Here is a 25,164-nt window from a genome sequence, read left to right as displayed (position 1 = left end):
GTCTCCAAATGGAATTCCAGTGTTCACTCTTAAAATTTTTTTAAGTGTGAGAGATGTAAAAAAAAAAAAATCACATTTCATAGGAAGTTAGAAAGCACAGAGAGATACTAACATTCAGTTGGTAACTAGACCAACTATTAATAGCTGATGAAATATTATTTATTCTTAGGGTAAATTAAAAGGTAAATTAAACTTACAGTAAACATTAGGCATTGCCCTCTAAACATTTTTTAAATTGGCACCCTCCCACATTTGCTTTAGTTTAGGTTACTGAAATAGCTCTGATGTAAATAACGAAGGAGGTCTTGAAGTTAATAGAATAATGTCTGATTCTGATACTAAGTACTATATATGTAAAATAGATAAATAGCAAAGTCCTACTGTATAGCACAAGGAACTATATTCGATACCTTGTAATAGCCTATAATGAAAAAGAATATGAAAAGGAATATATATATGTATAACTGAATCACTTTGCTGTATACCAGAAATTAGCACATTGTAAACCAACTATACTTCAATTAAAAAAAAAAAGGAATTCTGACCCAAAAAAAAAGAGAGAAAAGAATTTCTGATTCCCCCAAACAGTGTTTTGCCCTCCCTGTTTCACACGGACACTCATGTGGTTGGCAGGAGCCCTAGAGAGTGTCACCTTCATTTCTCAGGCTCTCGCTTCCTTGTGGCTCCATCCTGAGGATGGTCCTGTGGTTCTAAGGTCAAGACTTTCAATTCCCCAGTGCCCCCAGCCACACACCAAAAACAATTTGGTGTTGAATCTGTCGAGGAACTTCTTCCTTTTAAGGAATGAGAATCTTCTCACACATACGTGGGCTCTTGAAGGGGAAGCAGAGCTCTCACCTGTTATGATCTTATGATCTTAATCATAAGAGAACCACAAATCTCCATCATAGTTCCTCTGTCAGAGCCATGTGGACATCAGCCTCCTAATATCTTGAAATGTATTTTGGACTGAAGGACATAAACACTGATGCTGTGTACGGGGTATGATGGGTTCAGGGTGGGGCTGGGTGGGTGGAGGGAATCCAAATACTGCTTTGCTGAGACCTTCAGATTTTTCAGTCATTCCAATCCCAATTTTGCAGTAGATTATGGTATCTTAGAATCCAGCAGATGTGTAGGAAGCTTTCATTTTACTCTATATTTTTCCCTTTTAATTTTCTTGGTGTTTTTCTTCCCTCCTCCTGGGTGTAACGTTTTCACGCACAGATGTCTCCTCGCTCTGCCCGGCGGCGTTGGTCCATACAAGCAATTAACGACTTCCCGGTACTGTGCGCTGTGCAAATGCTTTCCTTAACTAATCCTGTCTCTGCCCAAAGGCCCAAGAATAAAATGCCACCTGCCTGGCTTTAAGGAACCTGAAATGACAGGCTGGCTGGTTTTCAGGACCAGCACGATCAATTTTTCACTCCTGGGAGTCGGGCACCAAGGACTTGCCTGCTGGTTCCATCAGTTTCAAATGGGTGCATACTAATGCTGTTAAAGATGGTGAATGGAATTCTTTGAAAATGAGGCTAAATACTGGGTTTCTTGGAAAGAACCCTGATTATAAGCCTTTAGCTCACCTGATTTCTCTTGGAATATTTCTCTAATTTCATAGAGCTTTCAAAAGCCTACCTCTGGCATGGGGGGTGGGCAGCAGAGGAAGATATAAGAGGCTTCTACCATTTTGTCTCTTGTTTTATCATCTTGGTCTAGTTCACAGAGGGAAGTACCCACCTGCTTCATTGGCATGACGCCTAAGCTAGTTGTTAATCCTTGGGGAATTTCCTGGGGCAGATTTTCCCCTTGCCATCAATATTGTTAACAAAATCTCTGCTATAGACATCCTCTCTTCCTTTTCTCTTGCTTATTCTCTCCTCTTCTGTCTTCCTCTCCACCCTCTTCATGTTTCAGTAGTGCCAAGATGACCTTAGGCTGTGCAAGGCAGCCTTGAGGCTTTTGTATAAATTTCATTTGGTGTTAAAAAAAATATTTAGGGGGGATAGTCTTACAGCCTTTTCATATATAAACCAGTTGAAATCCAGAGCCCTGATGAGCAAGTACCACTGCTGCCCAACAACTTGGAGGCAGTGCCGCCAGCATGGCCACCTTTCTTCAGAAGACTGTCCCACCGACCTGACTGCTGTGTTTCCACTGATTTTCCAGAAGTGCCTGCTCCTGCTGCTATTTAAATAGGAACTCATTTTGACTCACTGCCCACTCCACTGATTATGTATTGTTGATGGGGTTGCTGCGAAGCAGTTGGTGGCTTATTCTTGGGCTCTTTTTACATTTAACCCGTTTATTGGCATTGATGTTGCCTCCAATTGTAGCAGTAACACTGGTGGTACAGTCGCAAGCTGGCTATTGGTTGTCATTCAGTGCTCTCTGCACCAGTGCCTCCCTCCCCACCCCGTTCTCCCCTGTCCTCTTTCCCATAATTCCATGAACACCTTCTTGGTCTGTTCAGAGGAGCATCCTGGTCTCATCGTGTGATAACTTGTGTGTCTTGCTTTGTCTCTCCTCCCTCAATCCCTGCTCATGAAATCTGTGGGGAAGGGGTGTTTTCTTTCCCTGGGGCATTGAGAAGATCTAAGAGAAGTGCAGAGTCTTTGGCCTCCTAGAGGTACTGATTTTACTGCACAGAAAAGTGTCCACATTTTAAGCCTGTCAGAGTGGGACCGGAGCAATGCAGGATGTTTAGGGGGCTTTGGGGCCACAGTGCCCTTCACCCGGAGGGGACAGCCACACCTCAGCCCGGTATGTCACTGTTGTTGTCACCTGACAGTTGTTCAGACAAGAAAGACTCCTAAAATCACCAGCAAGATACTAAGGCAGAGAAGTCTTGGGGAGGTGTGGATGGGATCTGAACCCCTTTTGTTGCCAAAGCACTGGAGGAAACACCCTGAAAGATTATTCATGCTCATTAGGGAGCAGCAGGGACCTAAGGTCCCAGCATCTGATTTAAAATTTACTGTAACTTCATTCAGACAGCCTGGTTGGATTTGAATCCCCAGAATAATTGGCTGCGGGACTGGATTACTAAGTGACCTCTGTAGCCTGAATGGGAAATACTTCATATTTAAAAACCATCAACCACCAAATTAAACAAAACTATTTTGTGACCCTCTGAAAGATTTTTAAAATAATGTTTTGCAGTTATTCCTTGCTGGATTAAATGAACAAAAAGAGCTGTCCCTTAATTTTTTTTTTTTACAGTTTGATTCTTAGTGGCAGCTACAATCTGAGTGATCCTGTGTTGGGGAGTCTCCTTCTATTATAGGCTCAGAGGCAGCTTAGCGAGATTCCCTAAAACATCACCTGTACATCAGTACAGATCAAACAGGGAAGCACCTGCAAGCCTGGTGTCTCAAGAAGTTGACAGGGAAGTCCCAGGAAATTCAGACTCTGATTTCCATAATTCAGGGAAGGACAATTGCAGAAAATTACCCCAGACCACTGTCTTTACATTTTCATCAGGTCCTTTTTTTTTTTTCTTTGGTGGGGGAAGGTAATTAGGTTTACTTATTTATTCTTAGAGGAGGTACTGGGGATTGAACCCAGGACCTCATGTATGCTAAGCATGCAGTCTACCGCTTGAGCTATATTTTCCCCCTACTTATCAGGTCCTTATTGATGGGAGAAGGGTGTAGCTCAGTAGTAGAGCATGTGCTTAGCATGCACGAGGTCCTGGGTTCAACCCCAGTACTGCCATCAAAATAAGTAAAAACATAAACCTAATTACCACCTCCCCCCCGAAAAAAACCCCCACAAAATTAAAGTGTTTTTTTTTTTTTTTTTAAAGTCCTTATTGATGACTCTGACTCACATGGGCTGGTTTCTCCTGATGTCTCTAACCCAAGACTGCAAATGGAGAAGAGCCCTGAAACGTCTGTTTGGACTCTGAGTTTTCTTTTCTCTTGAATGTGCTGAATCCTAACAAATCCGGAAAAGAGATTACACAGTGCAAGGTGCAGTCTTGTGAGTTTGGTCTGAAACCCAGCATCTTGGTCTGAGCCTGGCCTGTGAAGCCTGTTGTCGCAGGAGCACGGTACTCTGGCTCTGCAGAATGCAGTCCCAGTGCTTGGCAGAGAAGAGGCTTTAGAAGTGAGTAATTGTAGATGACAGTGTGTTGGCAAGGCCTCACGCATATCAGACGTTGATCTCCTTATATGCAGAAATGGATTCATTTTTAAATGGACCAAACTATTGACATGGCTTAGTGAGGACTTACTTTTTTCCTGCCTTTTCATCTAAAATCCTGCTCAGGTTAACAAGTGTGGGTTTAGCAGCCTGACAACCTGTGTTCAGATCTCAGCTCTTAGGAGAGTGGGTGGCCTTGAGTAAGCCTCACACCCTGATTGGTAAAGCGGAGGCAGGGCCCCCTCTGTCAGGTGCTGTGGGAGTTAGTGTTGTCCACAATAAAACACGTCTTTAAATACCAAGTCACGCATCTGTACACTTGGATTTGTGTCCAGGACATCTCTCATTCCCACACACAGGCTCCTCTGTGGCCCTTTGTCTGGAAGGCTCTGGGGAAATCGGATAATTGCTAGTGATCTTCCACGTCCATTACCCAGGTCCCCCGCTCAAGTATTTTTGACGTTCTAAAAATGATCCTTTTTTAGAAACATTTCAAGTCTGCTAGGAAAAACATTCTTACATGAACTAGTCTATTTGCAAATGAACCTCTTGGGGCACAGGGGCCTTAATATTATGCTTTCATTAGGTTTGCTTAAGAAGTCAGGGAATTGTGGATGTTTCTGGTGTGATCTGAAAGCAATAGACCGCATCCCTCATGAGGCCTCCGTTGGTTTCTGCTGTTTAGTTAAACGGAGCTGTAGTCAGTTGCTCACTTGTTCAAGGGCTTCTCATTTTCTTTTTAATAAGGAGCCAGACTGAGTGCCTGGAACAGTGTTTTAGAAGCCTTTCAAACAACCCAGAAGAAATTAAGTGGATCCTTTTTGATTCCAGGCAGAATATTTTTAGTGTAGCTCTTTTCTTTCTGCCTTTAGGAAAAAGTCCAGTACCCTAAATCTCATTTGAGATGACTCATTACATGGGATCTGTGGGTGTGTCATTTCCTAGGATTTTTAAACTTCTGGAAACCTGGAGGAAAATCACAGTGGAATGAGTTTGTGGACTTAGGCCCTCCCTGTTCCAGTTAACCACATCATGCTGGTTCCTGTCTGCTGGGTCAGTGTACTCCGAGTCACCCTGCCTAAAACTGGACAATGTGCTTTGTGCACGTGGGACGACACCGTCTTGTGTGGGTTGTCATTGCCTGGCTTCAGCCCATTCTAATAGGCTGTTTGCTCTTGAACCCACTCTCCCCTTATTTGCACCCACATCAGGGATCTTCTTTAGAAAATAAACAGGGCTAGCAGAGAACTGAAGGGCTACCTGCCAGGAATAGCTGAAGCTTCCTTTTGTATTGCAGAACAATGACTTGTGTATGGATAAATAGTAACTGAACTGATTCTAAGACCAAATGGGTTAAGGTTCAAAATTGATAATGTGGCATATGTATTTACAAATTATGATGAACAATTCAGATACTTTAGCTCAATGTCTGCATTTACTTGCCATGTGCTGAGTCTGAGTGTCCTGGGTTTAGTAGGTTCCATGACACTTACTAATCCTATAGGAAGTTAGATGCATTGGACAACTTTGGGGATTAGATGGGACATCTCAGAAATGCCTGAATATAGAGTGACGAATTTCTGGAGGAGCGATTATATAAAAATCACTGGTGGAAAATGAATTTATCTGGGAGTTATCTAAATAATGATCTAATCTACATACCCAAGAGTTTCTGTACATTCGTAACAGTTATAGATAATTAAATTATACTTTTTCAGTTTATACTTTACAATTTTACCTTTTCATTGTCCCCTGATTAACCTTTTGAAATTAGAACCACAGAGCTCATCATGAGCCCAAAATGACCAATGAGCAAAGGGAGAGTGACCTGAGCCTGAATTTGCAGCAAAAAAGGAACATGCCCAGGGTCACACTGAGCCAATGCATGTGGTAATAAGACCAGCAAATCTTGGTTTTCTGACTCCACATTACAGACCCTTTCACTCATTCCTTTTGCCTTCTTTGTTAATAAATATGTCACTTCCCTCCTGAATCACTTTGCTTCCCCTTTCCAACTGCTGGCAATATAGTAAAATAGAATGTTGCTCCCTTGGCTGGTTGGCATTTTGAAGATACTAGATGGGGCTATGCTCTCATAATTCTCATTTTCCAGGACGTCTCTCATTTCTCACACACAGGCTCCTCTGTGGCCCTTTGTCGGGAAGGCTCTGGGGAAATAGGATAATTGCTCATGATCTTCCACGTCCATTACCCAGGTCCCTCTGCTCAGGTATTTTTGACACTCTAAATGGTCAATTTTAGAGATAATTCAAATCTACTAGGAAAAACAGGGTGATTCTCCTTGAGCTGCTAAGTTTCTCTGTCTGCCTCCCAATGATGAAGTTTTGCAGATCCCACACTGCTGTGTCTGAGTTAAATTTTCAACAAATCCTATTAAAACTGAAAAGAAAAGAAAAAATAGACTCTGATTAGTTTCAAGCAAGAACTTTGAACCTAGGGCTGAAGCCAACCTTAAAAGTTGCTCTTCTCCCACACTTTTGTGGTCTTTACTAACTTATTTACCAGCCGTTCTTCCTTTCTTTATTCTTTTTAATTCAAGGTATCTATTTTTGAGCACCTGCAGAATGTATAGAGCACTGCAGTGAGTGCTTATTTTCCTATTAGGACTTTGGACCACGAGCTCAATGCCCTTTGTCATCCTTTTATTTCCTACAGATGCTGATTAATATAATTGTGGGCATGATATAATGCAAAGTCTCTGCAAATTACCAATGACCCAGCTGTGCTATGCTCTGCTGCCCTAGGTTTCCATGCATCCAAGTCCCCATTAGTTATATCTTGTTGTCTCCCCCAGAAATCAAGGAGGTGGAAAAGTAAGCGTGAGGGATCAGACTCTGGCAATCGACCAATCAAGGCTGCTGGGAAAGTGATCATTCAGGATATCGCCTGCCTTCTTCCTGTTCACAAGTCACTGGGAGAACTGTACATGTAAGTTCAAAATTTCAGCTGCACCGTGCTTCTCACTGAGACATGAGTATCAGAGTCATTTATTTTTAAGATACTGGTATCCTCTCTTCAAAAGCAGTTTTAGGAGAAGCACAGTGCCTTAGCTTTCTTCTGCCGCATGACAGATGACCACAAACCTGATGACTTAAACAACACACATTGATTATCTCACAGTTTTCCTGGGTCAGGTGTCTGGGCGTGGCTTACCTGGGTCCTTGCTCAGGGTCTCCCCAGGCTGAAATCACAGAGTCAGCCAGCTTCCAAGCTCATTCACATTGTTAGCAGAATTCAGTTCCTTGCAGCCAGAGAACTCTGGGAGGTTCATCTTCTTTGATACCAGTTGGAGTGTCTGATGCTTCCCCAGCTATGGTCTCACCTGATTAGGTCAGGCCCACCCAGGAGAATCTCCCTTTGATGATCTTTGGAGTGATATCCCATCAGTATTTACTAGTCTTGCCAGTTAAAGGGAGGGTTCATACAAAGTGCATCCAGCAGGGGCAGAAATCTTGTGAACAGTCTCAGAATTCTGCATCCTACATTCAATATGTAAAACAGTTCAAAGCAGAGCCACTTTGGTTGAAGGGAGTTGGGAGGTGAGTGACAGGCACACAGAAGCTGGCCTGTGGTTCCCCTTCTTCCTGAACTTGAACACATAACAAAAAATATTTTTCTGTTATATATACACGGCATACTACTCCTTGCGTTAGAAACTATAGTCAATATTACACGTTATCTAAATCAGTTTTTATTCAACCCTTAAGCTTGGGGAACTTCCCAGAAAAGCTGGCTGGCAAATTGGTCTTTGAGTCTGGCCTCCTCCCCTGACTTTGAAGAGGTGAGCAATTTCACCTTCCCTAGGCCTGAACTCACAGCATCACTTCAGCTGTAGGTAACCCGTTGCACTGAAAGGGAACTTAGCGCCAATACAAATAAAACATTGTGAGTGGCAACTAATGACGCAGTGTTTAGTTTATCTGTTAAACCAGGAGTAATTGATTTAGGAAGTGAGACTGGAAAGAAACTTTAAAATTCTTTTTTAATTTTAGATTGAATGTGAATGACATTCAAGAAACATGTCAGAAGAATGCTACTTCCGCCTTGCTTGTTGGGAGGAAGGATCTTGTCCAGGTATTTTTCCATCCCTTTGGTTGGAGATCTGGATTTGTCTTTTTGAGCAGGTTCTTTTCACTTTATAGTTGTGGTTGAGTGACATTTCAAGGTGTGCCTCCTGTTTTGTAATTCCTTTCCCATTTTCTTTGCCAAATTACAGGGCTAGAACAGCTGTCTAAATCCCTTGGCTATTTTTCTTATTGGTGCTTAGTTGAGAAGGCCCTAAAGCATTTACTAAGTATTTTCATAACATCTCTTTTCTATGCTAGTGCCGTGGTGATTGTAATATACTTCAATGTGGATATCTGTATCTTTGTTATTTACACCCTCAATTCTGTTTTTTACTTTTTTTTTTTCAGTGGAGGTACTGGGAATTGAACCCAGGGCCTCACGCATGCTAAGCATGTGCTCTACAACTGCTGTATTTTCCCCTGCTCCTTGTGTTTTTACTTTTAAAAATGCTTCATTTCATAAAAGGTTTATCAAAGCATTCCTTAAGATGGAGACATATTCAGTTTTTAAATATGATGTAATATTACAAAACTTTAAATTTCCTTCATCTTTGCTGGAAACACATCATTGCATTAAAGCAAGTTGCTCCTATATATTATATCTATATATCTATATATCTACATATATATATATATATATCTATTTTTTTTTAACATCTTTATTGAGATTAAAGTCCATAGACCATGCATTTCACTCACTTAAGGTGTACCATTCAGTGGCTTTTAGAATATTCACAAAGTTTCGGAACCATCACTGCAATTTTGGAACATTTCCATGACCCTATAAAGGCAGCCCACACACCTTATCTATCACCGGTCAGTGTCCTCTTCCCCAACCCAGCCCTCGGCAGCCACTAACCTATGTTCTGTCTCCATTGCACCCTCTATTCTTTAATAGGAAGGTTAGATTGAGTGATGGAAAGTACTATTGTCCTGTCTGCTTAGTTTTCCTTAGAACCCTCCGAGTGATCCAGAGCTAAGACCTTCCCTTGATTTTTACCTGATTAAAAATCTAAAGATTTCCATTTGTCTCCTAGTAAACACTGTCCTGTCTCTGCCCCAAACCCTTTTAAGTGAAACTTGAGTCACAGATTTAATCTATTTCTTTAAGGACCCAGCCAGCTAAAATTTTGCAAACACTGAGAAGGCAAAACGAAGTAGGGGAAATAAAATAGTGTGGAATTTCTGACTGGAGGCGCAGGCCCGCTGCCGCTCAGCAGTGGTGTAGCCCTGGGCACAGAATTTCGGGCTCTCTCAGCCTCTGTGTATATTTGTAAAATGACACCCACAATAGTCATTACTTCGTAGAGGGGATGAGAAGATTGGTTCATATTCTGAAAAAGTATTCTCTGAGGAAAAATGATTTCCTAAAGTGTTTTTATTTTTGTTTTTCCTTTTTAAATTTCCAGTACTTTTCTGGCAGGGTTGGTTTGGAAGGTCGGGCTAGTCTGAGAAATGTGGAAAGACACTCCCTCGGTTTCAGACACTCCTGGGTTTACACCAGGGCTCTGTCACTCTGGGGGTTGTGCAAGCCTAGAGAACCATTTCATCATCTTAAACGTCCGCTTCCTCAATTGTAAAATAGGGAAGTTACAGATGGGCATGCGCATGCGCAGGGGCTTTCCCGCGCGTGTGCTTAGTGGGCTCTTGTCGCGCGACGCCTGGGAACTGTGCGGACCAGACGGCCGTTAGCAGTGGCCGGGGCGTCCTCCAAGGTCTGCGTCGCAAGCCGAAGGCCTGGCCAGCCGCATTCTCCGCGGGACCAGGGTGCCTGGGGAGTTCCTGCCCTGGTCGGGGCATGTTTTTCCTCGTGGAGCGGCCGTGAGGAAAATAAGAGATGAAGTGCGTCCGGGAGGCTCCTGGACCGCGACGGTCACATCCTACCCGGCCTGCCCAGAGGTAGAAGCAGAACCGGGAGGCTGCAAGGTTGACGGGAATGGAACCGGGCTTATGGAGGTTCAAAAGATCCTTCTGCTCGGTTCCTTTCCCTCAATCCAACACTGATAAGGAAGACTTTAGGGCGAGGGCATCCCCGCACCCTCACTGGTCTCAGACTGCGTGCGCCTCCTTGGGACTCGCGTGGCATCTGTGCAGTTGTTCACGCAGTGTGGGACGAGCGAGTGCCCACAACCTGCAGGCGCCGGCCTTCCCGGGTGCACACCCAGAGGGCACGGTGCCATTCTGAAGGATGCAATTACGTTGCTCCTAAACCGATGATGATAAAACTTAACGCAAGCTATTTGTAGGGGAAAGATAACAAGCTGCATCAAACATTAGGAAAGTGTAGACTGTGGGCTTCCCCCGTAATCCGCCGCTCTTGAGATTGCCATTGTTTGTTTTGGCGGGGGGGGGGTTACTTTTAAAATGGAGGTACTGAGGATTGAACCTAGGACCTCGTGCATACTGAGCATGCACTCTACCGCTGAGCTATACCCACCTCCCCAGAGATTGCCATTGTTAACTTTAACTCTTGGTTGGCTATACCTCCCTATTTTTTCTATGAAAATAGATGTCCTTGTGTTAAATAAATAAATAAACCAAAACAAAACAAAACTGAATACTTCTAAGGTCCTTACAGGAACTAAACAAGGTAACCTGTAAAATTTCCATTCCTGTATCTGGTAGATGGTAAATACCCAATATGTGGTAAGTTATTGCTGCCGTTCTTGCAATTATAGTCATCATTGTGGTTTGGCATTGCTTATGAGATGGAACTGACATTGGTGCAGATGCTTGGAGAATTTTTTTAAAATTCTTTGTGCACATTTTGAAGATGATGTGTATATCCTTTTGCAGAGAGCTGCAGAAATAAATAAACCTCAGTGTCAGCTATTTCTTTTGAAGGCATTTAGGAAATGTGTGTTAGAAGTGAGGAAATAATGTGCCCAAGTTGTCAACCGGGGGAGTAAACAAACTTTCCTATCCCAGAAACCCATTAACTTCCTTTAGCAACCATCCAGATGTGCCACTGGTTATAGACATGAATGTTTCTCACCTGAACCAGTACTCGTGGGCATTATTTAAGTATGTTGGTGCCACACGATTTAATTGATTTTTTTTTTCACTTATCTGATGTGTTTCTATACCTGTTTTTCAGTATTTTTATTTGCTTATTCTTTTTTCTTCTATTTTAAACTCCTTGATTCAAAGTCTGTATCTTCTTCCTTTTGAGTTTATCTTGGAGTCTAGTACAGCTTTCCAGTTAGTGGGCATACAGTGATATATTGCTACTAACAAAGATTTCCCAAAAGTAGTATTCCATTTTTAAAGGTATGGAGGAGAAGGGGCTCTATTGAAGGAATGATGTATTTAGCGTGTGCTAGATCTTGGATTTAGTAAAGCTTCATGGACTTGAGTTTCTGCTTGATGACTCTAAGTCCCATGAGATTTCAAGTCTGGAGATAGTCCCAAGATTTGATGTCAACAAAAAGAAGCCGAGTCTATTTTGTCTTGGCCTATTTTTCTGTAGCTTCAGAGAGTGCGCTAAAACTTGTCACGGAAGCCACAAGGTTTTTCATTATTTGGGCAAAGGACAGAGCTTAAGTATGATACCGAATACATTTTTTTTTCCCTCCCTGCCAGTTCGCAATGAAGCAGCAGAAAAAGTCACATGAGCTAGTGGTTAAATAGACTGCCCAATAAAGTTATTGCCTGGTGTCATTTCTCTGAAGTCTGCTTAATAAAAAGTTTTTAAGGAGAGTGTTTTTCAAATGTGCATACATGTCCCCCAAGAATCTTGCTAAAATGCAAATTATGATTCAGTAGGTCTGGAGTGGGGCCTCAAGTTCTGCATTTCAGTAAGCTCCCAGCTTTGGCCGCCAGCAGAGTAGCAAGGCTTTGGGCTGTGGGTGGAGGAGAGGGGGGTTCTTGTGCTTCCATGGTTCCCTGGCCTGGGCTCCCTGGTCTGAGTGTGGGTGTCTCTCTTTGATCTGTCTAGGTTTGGTCGCTGGCTACGGTAGCTACAGATCTTTGCCTTGGTCCGAAGTCTGACCCAGATTTGGAAACACCCTGGGCTCGACATCCGTTTGGGCGACAGCTGCTGGAGTCCCTGTAGGTTTTGAGAGCTAAAAGTGAGGAAAATGAGTGATGTCAATTTTAGGTCTGTAAACACTTGCAGTGTTACTGTCTAAGAGAAAAGTGCAACAGCCTGAGGCCTGGTAAGAGGATGTGAGACCTTTCCTTTCAGTGCTGCAGGAACTTCTATGCAGAACTCACTTCTTACAGCAGGAGGAACTATGCAATAGATGTCATTTATCACAAGGATTTCAGAATCCTGTGTCCTTTAGAGAGTTGTGCTTTGGCCCAGAAGTCACATCAGTCTGAACACAGGAGTTTGAGCTCTTTTTTTTTTTTTAATTTTAAAACTATTATTATTATTTTAATGGAGATTGAACCCAGGACCTTGTGCATTCTAAGCATGTGCTCTATCACTGAGCTCTATCCTACCCCCGTGTTTGAGTTCTTGAGGTAGAAAATTTCTCGGGTGCTGTAGAGTCTTGCCCCTGCAAGCAGACAAGAGAATTGCATGTTGGCCTTCATATTTTCCAAAGGCCATGATGCTTTTACCCTTTAGGCAATTTATGAAAACATTGAGTTTGTGTTTGACTTACTGCACCGAAATACAGCAAACTGGAAACACAATGTGCAAAATGATTTACAACCAGGTACAACCATTGGAACCTCCACAGGCCCAAGTCCTGACAGAGATAGAGCAGCTCTACTTGTTAGGTGGGGGTTTGCTTTACTTACCTGTTGAGGCCAGACCTGGCACCCAGTTCAGTTGCCTCGTGGTAATGCAGGGATGCTAGAGCGTGTTCTACCCACTTCGTTTGGGGCTGAGAAGATAGTGTGAAAACACCTTAAAAAATATTAGACATTGCTTGGTAGGAAAGTATCAGTTTAACTCCATTGCTAAGGCCAAGTCCTTGTGATCCCTGTCTCCTGGTCTAGCATGGTGGTCCTGAAGGGAGCAAAGGGAATACGAGTACCTGCAAGCTAAAACCATTCCCTGTTGTCCTTACTTAATAGCTCATGTTCACCCTGCCACCTCCCAAGTCTGTGACCTGCTCCCATGCTGTGGTGGCACCGTGCTCTTGGAGCACCTTCCCCTGGCCTTGGGTTCTATGAATGGAGGTCATCAGAACCCCCAGAAAGCACTGTGATGCCTCCTTGGAGTTGGGGAGGCTGAGAGAGCATGTGTGACTGCACTTGAATGTGAGTCAAGTCTACTTAGTTCTCAGAGAAGCTACTTTCCAGTCTGAGCCCAGGCCTGGAGGCCAACCGGGAGCTTTCATATTGGTTACCTGGGTCATGTGTAATACTCCATTACATGTTACTCCCAAACACAGTTAGCCAAACTCAAAGGAGATCAAGCCACTGCATCCGTGGAAAGCCTTGGTTCCTGATGGGGGTTTTTGAGGCAGAATCAAGAATTCTCCCTTCTGGGGAGGGATAAATTAGGAGTTTGGAATTAACATATATAAAATAGATAACCAGCCAGGGCTGACTGTATATAACACAGGAAACTGTGTTCACTTATCTTGTAATAACCTCTAATGGGAAAGAATCCAAAAAAGAATAGATTTATATATATATAAGTATAACTGAATCACTTTGCTGTACACCTGTAACATTGTAAATCAACTATACTTCAACTGAAAAAAAAAAAGAGAGAATTCCCCTTCCTACCCGATGGCAACAAGCCACCATGTAATGGTGTCTGTTGTCCCTCCTTCCCACCCTTGGCTTCTCTCCTTGTCCCCTTTTCTCCAGGTTGGCTCATTACTGCCGACTCCGGGATGTGCAGACTTTGGCCATGCTCTGCAGTGTGTTTGAAGCCCAGTCTCGGCCTCAGGGGATACCCAACCCCTTCGGGCCTTTTCCCAGCCGTTCAGCCAACCTCGTGGTGTCCCACAGTCGATATGTAAGCTGGTGTTTCCTGGTTTAACCTGATTTCGCCCAAAGGCCAGCTTTCCCTGGGGGATGGCCTTGTCACGCAGCCCCCGTTTGCTCCGCAGCCCAGCTTTACTTCCTCTGGTTCCTGCTCAAGCATGTCAGACCCAGGGTTCAACACTGGTGGCTGGAACATAGGTGGGTACAGAACTGCCTTTGCCTGTGCTGTTTTTAACACTCTTAATGTGATGTGTACTTTGATAAATGTAATCTTTAGTGGATAAATAGTCTGCATATTTTCCCTTGTTTCTTATTTCTCTTTAAATTGAGTGTGATGGGGATACCATAGTCAGCAAGAGCTTGGCTTTCCTGTTTGAACAGGCTGGTTTCCACTACGTCTCTGTGCCTTGCTGGGTCGCTTTTCACTTTGTAACCTTGAGAAATGACAGTGGGACTTCCCCCAAACCTCACCCTTCTCCCTTTCGCACATGCCCCTTCCTCTTACCTGCCTCTTCTCGTGTACTTCTTTCAATATAGAGAAATAAAACTGACCCTGATTCCAGCTGGCCTTAAAGGTCTATTTAACAAGTAGGTATTTTGTATTTTCTGGGTTTTTTAAATTTCTTCTAAAAAATGATCTTAATTTTCTTTTTTTTTTCTTTTTAACAGCAACATTATTTATAATTGCCAAGATATGGAAGCATCCTAAGTGCACATCAATAGTTGAATAGATAATGGAGATGCAGCATATATATGTAATGGAATACAACTCACCCTTAAGAAAGAAGGATATTTTGCCATTTGTGGTCCTTCATTCACTTTTTTTTTCACTTCAAAAACCAGAATTTTATAACTGGCAGAGACATTTCCATTACATAAAAAACAACAAAATACCTAGAAATAAACTTAACCAAGGAGGTTACCTATATTCTGAAAACCGAAATGACACAAAGAATGGAAAGATATCTTGTGCTCTTGGATTGGAAGAATCAACACTATCAAAATGACCATACCACCCAAAGCAGTCCACAGATCCAACGCAACCCCCATCAAAATACTCGCGACATTCCTCACAGAACTAGAACAAACAACACCAAAATTTATAAGGAACCATAAAAGACCCTGAACAGCCAAAGCAATCTTTTGTAGGTCTCTTTTTTTTTTTTCTCTTCTTTTTGTTCTCTTTTCTTATGATTTGATGACTACAGAAGGTCCTTTAACATTTGTTTAAAGCTGGTTTGGTGGTGCAGAAATCTTTTAGCTTTTGTTTATCCGTGATGCTTTTGATTTCTCCAAGTCTGAATGAGAACCTTGCTGGATAGAGTATTCTTGGTTTTAAGTTTCCCCCTTGCATCACTTTAAATATATCGTGCCACTTCCTTCTGGCTTGTAGAGTTTCTCCTGAAAGATCATCTGATAACCTTATGGGAGTTCCCTTGTATGTTATTCATTGCTTTTCTCTTACTAATTTTAATATTTTCTCCTTATCCTTAATTGTTGTCAGTTTGATGACTGTGTGCCTTGGTGTGTTCCTCTTTGGGTTGATTCTGTATGGTACTCTCTGTGCTTCCAGGACTTGGGTGACTGTTTCCTTTCCCAAGTTGGGGAAGTTTTTGGTTATTATCTCTCCAAAAGTTTTCTCAGGGCCTTTCTCTCTCTCTCCCCTTCTTTTGCTGGGACCCCTATAATGTGAATATTAGAGCACTTCATGTTGTACCAGAGTTCTCTTAAACTATCCTCATTCCTTTTTATTCTTTTTTTTTTTTCTGTTCCAAAGTAGTGGTTTCCACTAATCTGTCTTTTAGCTCACTGATCTGTTCTTCTGCCTCATTTAGTCTATTCTTGGTTCCTTCTAGTGTATTGTTCATTTCAGTGATTTTATTCTTCAACTCTGTCTGAGTGTTCTTTATATTTTCCAGCTCTTTGCTAAAAACTTCACTCTGTGCATCTGTACTCCTCTTGAGTTCTCTGAACATCTTGGCCATCATTACTTTAAATTCTTTCTCAGATAAATTACCTATCTCCTCATCACTTATTTTTTCTGGGACTTTATCTTGTGCCTTTGCCTGGGAGATATTCCTTTGCCGCCTCGTATTGTCTATCATTCTGTGTGTGGATTCCTTCTACAGGCTTTGGGATTATTGTTCTCTTATTTCTAGTATCTGCTTCTGGTGGATAAGGCTGGACTAGAGGCTTATGCAGGTTTCCTGGCAGGAGGAGCCAGTGCCTGCCCACTGCTGGGTGAAGCTTGGTCCTGGACCTCTGGTTGGTAGGGCTGTGTCTAGAGGCCTTTGTAGCTTAGGAAGTCTGCTGATGGATGTGGCTGTGTTCCCACCCTGTATGTTGTTTGGCCTGAGGCCTCCCTACAGGCTGTGGGGTGGGGCTAGGTCTTGGTGCTAATGACCCAATCAAGATGTCAGCCTCCAGGAAAGCTCCTGTAGATGAATACTCCCGAAAGGTCTGCCATGAGCTTTATGGCCCCTGAGTGAGCTGCAGCCATCCCCCACGTCCCCTCCAAATCCAGCAGGCAGGTCTGGCCCAGGTTCCTATGAAATCGCTGCCTCTGCCCCTGAACCTGGTGCACGTGAGTTTCTGTGTACGCTTCTCAAGTGAATGGAGTCTCCATATCCCCCAGTCCCGTGAGGCTCCTAGAGCCAAGCCCCCCAGCCTTCAAAACCAGATATCCTGGGGTCTCCTTCCCTTCCCAATGCCGGGACCTGAGCTGGGGAGCCTGACGTGGGGCTTAGAGCTCTCACTCCTGTGGGAGGGCCTCTGCGACTTAACAAATCTTCAGCTTGTGGCTCGCCCACCCGGGGGTTATGGAGCCCAATTATATCGCTATCACACCCCTCCTACTGTCCTGATGTGGTTCCCTCTTTATGTTTCCAGTTGCAGAAGATCTTTTTTGCTAGGTTCCAGTCTTTTTTCGATGGTTGTTTAGCATTCAGTTGTGGTTTCGTTGTAGTTGCTAGGAGAGGCATGCTCCTGGTCCTACCACTCCACCATTTTGACTGGAATTCAGGACCCTCTTTCTTACTCTGTCACCAGCTGAGCAGGTGAAAGAAGGCGGTCGCTGCCTGTCCTTGGGGCTGGAACTCCTAATTTTCTTGATTACCAAAGTACCACATGCCCAGTGAAGAAAAACAAACAAAAAGTATTAGTGAAGAAAATAGTAATCATTGATTCCCTTGCCTAGTAATAACATCTGTTAACAATCCAGTACATTTCCTTCTAGTCTTTGTTTTGGAGGAGGTATGTGTGTCTCTCTCTGTTTGTGATTTTGTGTTCCATTTTTTATTTTACCGTGCCATGAACATTTTCTCATGTCATGTAAAGAGTTTTTATCTATATCATTATACCAGAATTTGCTTAATCATCAAGTATCCTTATTTATCAAACTGCCTTAATAATAAATAGCTTGACAAAAAGGTAAGGCTTGAAAAGTGTTCTCTTTCATTTTATTTCTCAGGATGTTCAACTTAGCGCATTTTTCTTCCAGGGAATAAATTGGAGATATGTGGCATTAGGAGAGTTTTCAGATATTTCCCATGCCTTCCCTGATTTCCGTCTTCCCTTCCCATTTGATTTTCTTCAGTGGGAAGAGAGACAGAACATACGTCTTCACCTTGGGGAGAGTCTTCACCAGAAGAAATCCGCTTTGGGAGTCTGACCTACAGTGATCCTCGTGAGGGAGAACGTGACCAGCACGATAAAAATAAAAGGTAGCACCCTTGCCAGGTGGGAGCTGCACTCTAACGGTGCTAAATTCTCCAAAAATCAGAACTTTGGCTTTAAGAAAGGTAGATTAAGTGCTTGTGGTATTGAGCCTGTTTTTAATTAACCGAATTGACTGGAAGTCTTTTGAATTTGACCCAGGCTTCTGGACCCTGCCAATACCCAGCAATTCGATGACTTTAAGAAATGCTATGGAGAAATCCTCTACCGCTGGGGTCTGAGAGAGAAACGAGCTGAAGTGCTGAAGTTTGTCTCCTGTCCCCCTGATCCTCACAAAGGGATCGGTGAATATGAATTTCTCTCTTTTCCTGTCACTTTGAAAGTTACCATAATTTAATGTGTCCGTAACATAGTACTTGGAATGAACTTTCAGTTTCTCATTTATAAGCAGGAACTTCTCAAACACCTTAAGTCTATTTCAAACTTCTGACAACCCTTGAATTTTATGGGAAGATTAAATTTTATTGTAATGGAAGACATTTTATATATAGTATTCAGCTGTTGATGGGAAGTAGGGATATTTATTCCATTATTCAACTAACAGTGATCAGACTTCTTTTAGTCACAGTGCTAGCACATTCCTTCCCCTTGTGGAGTTTACAGACCAGTGGGGGAGAAAAATAATGACAAATTGTGATCAGTATTTGTGAGCAAACAAAAAAGATGTTGGGGCCAGGGGGCAGGGATGGAGAGTTTTAGAAGACGTGTTGAGGTATGTTAAGAAGGCCTGTCTGAGGAGCTGAGATCTGAAGGATGGGATGGGCCACCTGTGCAGAGAGCAGCAAGACGAGCATCCCATGCAGAGGGAGCTGGGCCGTGGGAGAAATAACACGTTATTTTAAACAAACGAAGGAAGACCAGTGTGGCTAGAACACAGTGAAAAGAGTGGTGTGATATTGGACTGTAGGATTGTTAGGGACTTGAAAGTCATGGTCAAGAATTGGATTGTATTCTTAGTCCAACGGTGAGCTTCAAAGGTCATTAAGAAGTAAGTGATATGCTATGGTTTCCATTGTAAGAGGATCACTTTGGCTTCTACAGGAAGAAAGGATTGGAGGAGGGCAGGGGTAGAGGCAGAGAGATCGTTGGAAGACTGTTAGGGTCGTCAAAGGAAGATGGCCATTCATCTCAGGGTGATATCAGTGGAGGTGAGATAGAGATGGATGGAGTCAAAGCATATTTTAGAGGTAGACTCAATATGACTTACTAGCCAGCTGGATGTGAGCTTGAGGAAAATAGACAAAGCTTGGGAGATTCCTAAGTTTCCAGCTTGAGCAAGTGGATGAATGGTGGTGCCATATTCTAAGCTAGAAAAGATTGGAAGAAAACTGAGAACTCAGTTTGGGACTGTCAGAAATGTTGGTGAGATTCAGGCTGTAGAAGTCATGTAAACAGTTGGATGTGAATCTGGAGCTTAAAGAAGAGTTTAGAACTAACATTCAGAATTTGGGACTCTTCAGCACAGAAGTGGTATTCAAGCTGAGAGAATGGGGTTCTCTTACCTGGGAGCTAGTGGGTGGGGAGGAAGAGTAGGGAGGGAGCAAATAAGAGAGTCCTCTCCCACTGGGCCTTGAGAGAAACCAGAACCTGGAGCTTGAGTCTTGGAGGAAGAACCAGAAACAGAGACTTAGAATGAGATACCAGTGAGTTTTGAGGAAAAGCAAGACTGTGATATGAAAGAAGTTAAGAGGAGATATGTTTTCTGAAGAGGGACATAAACAGTGGCCTGAACACATGTTGATTTCCTCTCTCCCCTAGACCAAGACCTCAGAGTCTATATAGAGCTTTTCCAAAAAGGCACAACCATGCAAGGAGAGGTGATGTGGGCAATATAGTTTGGGACCTGGGAGGCAGATGGGTTAGTGGTGGCTGATTTTTACAGAAAGAAAGTTGAACCATGAACGGGGAGGCCGAAAACAACACACACGGCAGAACCCTCAGAGGGCTCGGGGCTCAGTGGTACCTGGTACCTCTGGAAGTAACATGAAGGTGAGATCAAAAACAGGAGTATTGTTTGATGGCCTTTCTGGGGTCCCCAGGTCCCCAGCCCTAGTTGGCAGAACAGTTATTACCTTTCCTCTTCCCCAGCAGAGAACTGGAAGCTCATTCCCCAGAGAAGGTGACAGATTTCCAGATAAAGGGGCTGCCAAGTAGCTAGCATATGAATGAAGATAGACCCAGGGATAAAGAGAAGATCCTAGAACCTTCCAGAGAGAGAAAGAAAACAGGTCACATACAAAGGGTAGAAATATGAATAGCGTCACACTTCTCAGGGACAGCAAACTAGATTCTGGAACTGGACGACGGCAGTGCAGCATTGCCTTGCCATTTCTTAAGAAAATGATCCTCTTGGAATCTCTTAGAATTCTAGCCTATAATTCTGTACCCAAGTTAGCCATCAAGTGTGAAAGTAAACCTTCAGCCTATCTGAGGAGGAGAAATAGAGTCAACCCAGGAAACCAGGGTGTCGGAGGGATGATGGTGAAGGAAGATGTATGTGACAGACCTGGAGATAGACCAGTCCAGGTTGGAGCTTCAGAGCATTGTCTCCAAAAAGAGAAAATTGAAAAAATACCTAGTGTATTCCAGTGTTTAATGTCTTTATAGAAGATTCAGATGTTTGAGAGAGTTTGGAGATAAAGTATCAATAAGCGTGTAACTAAGCAAACAAAAAACCAGAAGTAACTGTAGGAAAAACAAAATGTGCAAGAAAGGAAGGAGGTTACCATGGTACATGGCTTGGCTTGAATAATATTTACCTAGAGAAACAATGTGGAAACAATACTGATCCAACCAAAGGATCATAGAACCGTGTGGGGAAGATGAGGGACAGGTGGTGTATGAGTCTGGGCGGGAAGACTGGGGAGTGAAAGGGAGCTTCCACTGTGGAAGGCAAATAGACTACTTAAATATGACAATTAAGAAATAGCTTTATAACCGTATATGGAGACAGCAAGGTAAAAACAGTAGAGACAGTTAAATGGATTGGAAGAATTTCCTTAGGGAGTGATGGGTGTTGGGGTGAAAGGGAAGGCTGGTTTTGATAATACAATGTATAGAATAATTTGACTCTTTAAATTGTGTAAATACAGTTTCAATTTTACAAAACAAGCCAAAGAAATACATCGATTTAGATATTGAATAACAAGGATTATTTTAATACAGATTATTTTGGTGCACGTCCATGAAGAAATGCAGGCACAAAATGCCGTTTGGGTAATATATTTTTCAGAGCATCCACATGAATGAAAGTATACCAGGGAGAGATTAATGATGGCCTGGAGCAATTTGTCTTTTAAGATTAGTTTTCAGGAAAATGAATGAATCACAGAGCTAGGTAGCTGATATGTCAATCCATCAGCTAGTCTCTTATTGACATCTCCTATTATAAAGGGTTCTGGGTTCTTTGGGCTGGAAAAGGAACTGTAAGGTGTAGTTTGGGGAGGGGACGATTCAGGAAGTCTATAATCCAGAGAGACAAAACATGAGCTCCTAAGACTTAAATGATATTCAAGAATGAATAGTATGTCCTGATACCATTCAAACAATATTACCAGATTTAAAAAGCGAGGGCAGTTGTGGGGGTGGATTGTGAGAGTCACAGACAAAAACATTAAGTATTTTATCCTTTAAGTTTTTCCTTTCAAAGAGTCAGGTTGCCCAAGTACAGGAAACAGTAGGTGTTAAATAGGACAAGGTTGCCAGGTTGGTCTTGTGGTGAAAAATCAGCAATTTCCTCTCACACTTATCACATCTGCAAGGGTCATCCCGTATCGGCAGCAAGATTTGAGGGATAAAGTTGTTTTCATTTAGGGTACTGGATTTTGGAAAGAACTGGAGGCTTCCTGTATTTTGAGGGGATAATGCTAGACAGGGTATTCTTTAAAAAATAATCTCTGTGTGAAAGATGATTTTGTTTCTATTTTTTTTCCATTGAGGTGCGTGGCACTAGGTCAGAATGGTGGCAGAGCAAGGTGCAGCCCCACCCTCAGTTCCTGCCCCAGAGGTGCAGTTCAGCTCACCTAAATTTTATTCAGCAAGTTTCTGTTTCAGTTTATTAATTTAATGTCTTACTTACTTGGCTTTATTGTTTTTATTTACATTTGTGTAATGTGATGTTATTAACACACACAACTCTTTTATAGGGTTAACAAACTAGAACCTCCTTATGACACTAAGCCTTTGGAGTTAGCTTCTGCCTGGAGGTTTTGTAAAGCCATGGGAGTCATAATTTGATCATTCCATGTGCCAGCAGTGTTTTTATTGTCCTCGTTAGTTCATCTGTTACGAACCAAGAATGATCCATTTCACTTATGCTGGGTTTCACCTGCAAAGCCTGTATACCTGTGGTTGTATGTCTCCTTCCCTGAGATCCCCAAGTTTGTCCATGTTCCTATGAAAGACAGGTGACAGCTTTGTGACTTTCTCATAGTTTTACAAGTACAGATCTTTTATGTCCTTAGGTAGATTTATTCCTAGGTATTTTATTATTTTTGATGTGATGGTAAATGGGATTGTTTCCTCAGTTTCTCTTTCTGATAGTTCATTGTGAATGTATTTAAATGCAACAGATTTCTGTATATTAATTTTTGTAGCCTGCAACTTTACTGAATTCATTGATGAGCTCTAGTAGTTTTCTGCTGGTGTCTAGGATTTTCTTTGTATAGTATTTTGTCATCTACGAACAGTGAGTTTTACTTTCTAATTTGGATTCCTTTTGTTTCTTTTTCTTCTCTGATTGCTGTGTCTAGGACTTCCAGTACTATGTTGAATAAAGGTGGTGAGAGTGGGCATCCTTGTCTTGACCTTGATCTTACAGGAAATGCTTTCATCTTTTCACAATTGAGTATGATGTTAGTTCTGGGTCTGTCATATATGACTTTTATAATGTTGAGGTATGTTCCCTCTTTGCCCACTTTCTGGAGAATTTTTATCATAAATGGATGGTGAATTTTGTCAAAAGCTTTTTTTGCATCTATTGAGATAATCATATGGTTTTTATTCTTCACTTTGTTTATGTGGTGTATCACATTGATTGATTTGTGGATATTGAAAAACCTTTGTATCCCTGGGATAAATCTCACTTGATCATGGTATATGATACTTTTCCTATATTGTTGAATTTGATTTGCTAATATTTTGTTGAGGATTTTTGTGTCTATATTCATCAGTGATACTGGCCTATCATTTTTGTCATATACCTATCTGATTTTGGTATCAGGGTGATGGCCTTGTAGAGTTCCTTCTTCTGTAATTTTTCGGAATAGTTTGAGAAGGATAGATGTTAACTCTTTTCTAAATGTTTGGTTTGTGAAGCCATCTGGTCCTGAAATTTTTGTTTGTTGGGAAAGTTTTAAAATTACTGATTCAATTTCATTACTGGTAATTGGTCTGTTCATATTTCTTATTTCTTCCTGGTTCAATCTCAGAAGATTGTACATTTCTAAGCAATTTTGAACACATTCCACGTCCCTTGGTACCTCCTAGAGGTGTTCACCAGCATGGCCCAAAGTGTGCATATGCTCTTCCTGTTAACTAGCGGTCATTCCATTGTGTGTAACAATAAGATGCAAGAGAGAAACATTAATATTATGCTCAGTGACTTAGTGTTTTTATATTTTCTGTCTTTGGGAATTTATATCTGTTTGGAAATTGTCCACACCTCCAAAGAGTATTCCTTAGCTAAATGAAATATTAGTTCGAGGTCTTAAAGTTAATAAGGATATTAGAAATTAAGTTTAAGTGACACACTATAGAGAAACATAATTACTAATGATACATTGAATTTTTCAGAGATGACATTTTAATCATTTTACCCAGATTGAAATGGAGAATAATTAAGTTTAAATTTATAATTATCTCAAGTGCCAAAGAACAACCCCTCTTAAAAGACGTGTTATTATAATTCAGTTTACTTGAACATACAATTTTTACATTTTCATAATTTTAAATGTTGAATTTTTTCAAACCAATAAAACCAATGACGGTAATTTAAGAAATGTCAACTAATCAGTTTTTAATGTGAACATAAACCAAAACATCAACTAATCAGTTCTTAATGAGAACAGAAACCAAAGTCTTGCATAATATAAAAAGTTATGCTTAGAGAGAGAAGACATAGGTATCTTTAACCAGAATTGTCAAAGTAGTTTATCTCAGGATTTACCTTAACTAGGGACTGCCATAAAACTGTTGCTCTTACTTACCATGTATTTAAAATCTCTGTTGATAAATTTTTTATGACTACCTATTTATTTTTAATTTTTTACAGTTTTTAAAGGTTATACTCCATTTACAGTTATTACAAAACATTGGCTATATTCCCCATATTGTACATTACATATTTCTGGCCTGTCTTACATCCAGTAGTTTGTACCTTCCATCGCCCCACCCCATAACGCTCCACCCTGCCTCTGCCCCCCAGCCATGACTGCTTATTGTTGTAAAGCACAGGAGCTGGAGCCCAGGACGCTTCCTCTGCTGTAAGAGGTGGAAGAAGAGGAGCAAACCTAGGGAGATGTGATGATTTAGGGGTTCAGAAGAAGGGGCCTACATTCGAAGACTTCTATGCTCTCAGGGAAGGGAGAAAAGAGACTGTTAGGTGAGGAGAGAGAGGTGTGTGGGAAGACTTTAAGAATGCGGTGGAGTGTGAAGTAGCCACCATCTGGGGTTAGAAGAGAGAGTCCGACTGCTGCACGCCCCGCGAGGAGTCGGTCCAGAGGTGCCATTGTGAGGCGCCCATCGTGACCGAGTGCCTTCCCTCAGGAAAGCTCGCGGGCGGCCTTGGAGGAGGCCAGTGATGGGGCTCATCCAGGTTGAGGTTTTGCCGGGTAGTACCGTGAGGGAGAGAGGGGCAGAGGAGTTGAGGATTTTTCCAAAAAGTGACTATGAAGTAGGTTCGTGTAATTCAGGCTGCTCCAGGGGAAACTGCCGTCACAAAGGGGATGAGCACGTGAAGGTGCAAGTGAAGGCAGTGGATTAGAGGGGCTAGGACAGTGACCTGGGGGGCCAGGTGTGCAGAGGGTTAGTGGCGTGGATCTTGAAGACGCCAAGGATTGAGGGAAGATTGAAGTCATCAGTGTGTTCGGAGTGTGTCCAAGATGGCAGTAGATGACAGCAGAGGAAAAGGGGGAGAGGCTGGTGAAACCAGGTGGCAGTAGCCTCAAGAGGAAAGGTGCCATCTAGAGGCAATTGTGTGGCACCCATCCCTCTGCCTCTCTGTTCTTAGGACTTAAGGATCCTTTTTGGGAGGTCCAGAGGCATCGGGATTTGTTTAGGGCCAGGTGGTGAGAGGACCATTCCCAGG

At 42.3% G+C, this 25,164-nt stretch overlaps 1 protein-coding gene across 5 annotated transcripts in view; it reads left to right on the top strand.

Annotated features, from left to right (window-relative positions):
* Window positions 1-25,164, top strand: part of WDR59 (WD repeat domain 59) — a 102,869-nt gene that overhangs the window by 46,879 nt on the left and 30,826 nt on the right. For 2 of the 5 annotated variants that reach the window (XM_032486740.1, XM_006179212.3), the window contains exons 19-25: window positions 6,959-7,092; window positions 8,157-8,238; window positions 12,169-12,281; window positions 14,004-14,154; window positions 14,249-14,321; window positions 17,719-17,845; window positions 18,000-18,142. In XM_032486740.1, the coding sequence (XP_032342631.1) occupies window positions 6,959-7,092; window positions 8,157-8,238; window positions 12,169-12,281; window positions 14,004-14,154; window positions 14,249-14,321; window positions 17,719-17,845; window positions 18,000-18,142 (823 nt within the window). Of the gene's footprint in view, window positions 1-1,227; window positions 1,285-6,281; window positions 6,374-6,958; window positions 7,093-8,156; window positions 8,239-12,168; window positions 12,282-14,003; window positions 14,155-14,248; window positions 14,322-17,718; window positions 17,846-17,999; window positions 18,143-22,609; window positions 22,860-25,164 lie in introns of those variants that run through there. The other 3 variants (XM_014554646.2, XM_032486741.1, XR_004322514.1) reach the window with 3 other exon arrangements.

This window comes from Camelus ferus, chromosome 9, assembly GCF_009834535.1.
Source record: "Camelus ferus isolate YT-003-E chromosome 9, BCGSAC_Cfer_1.0, whole genome shotgun sequence".
Lineage (NCBI taxonomy): Eukaryota > Metazoa > Chordata > Mammalia > Artiodactyla > Camelidae > Camelus > Camelus ferus.
Note: the sequence above shows the minus strand (reverse complement) of the source record. Positions and strands in the feature narration are given on the sequence as shown.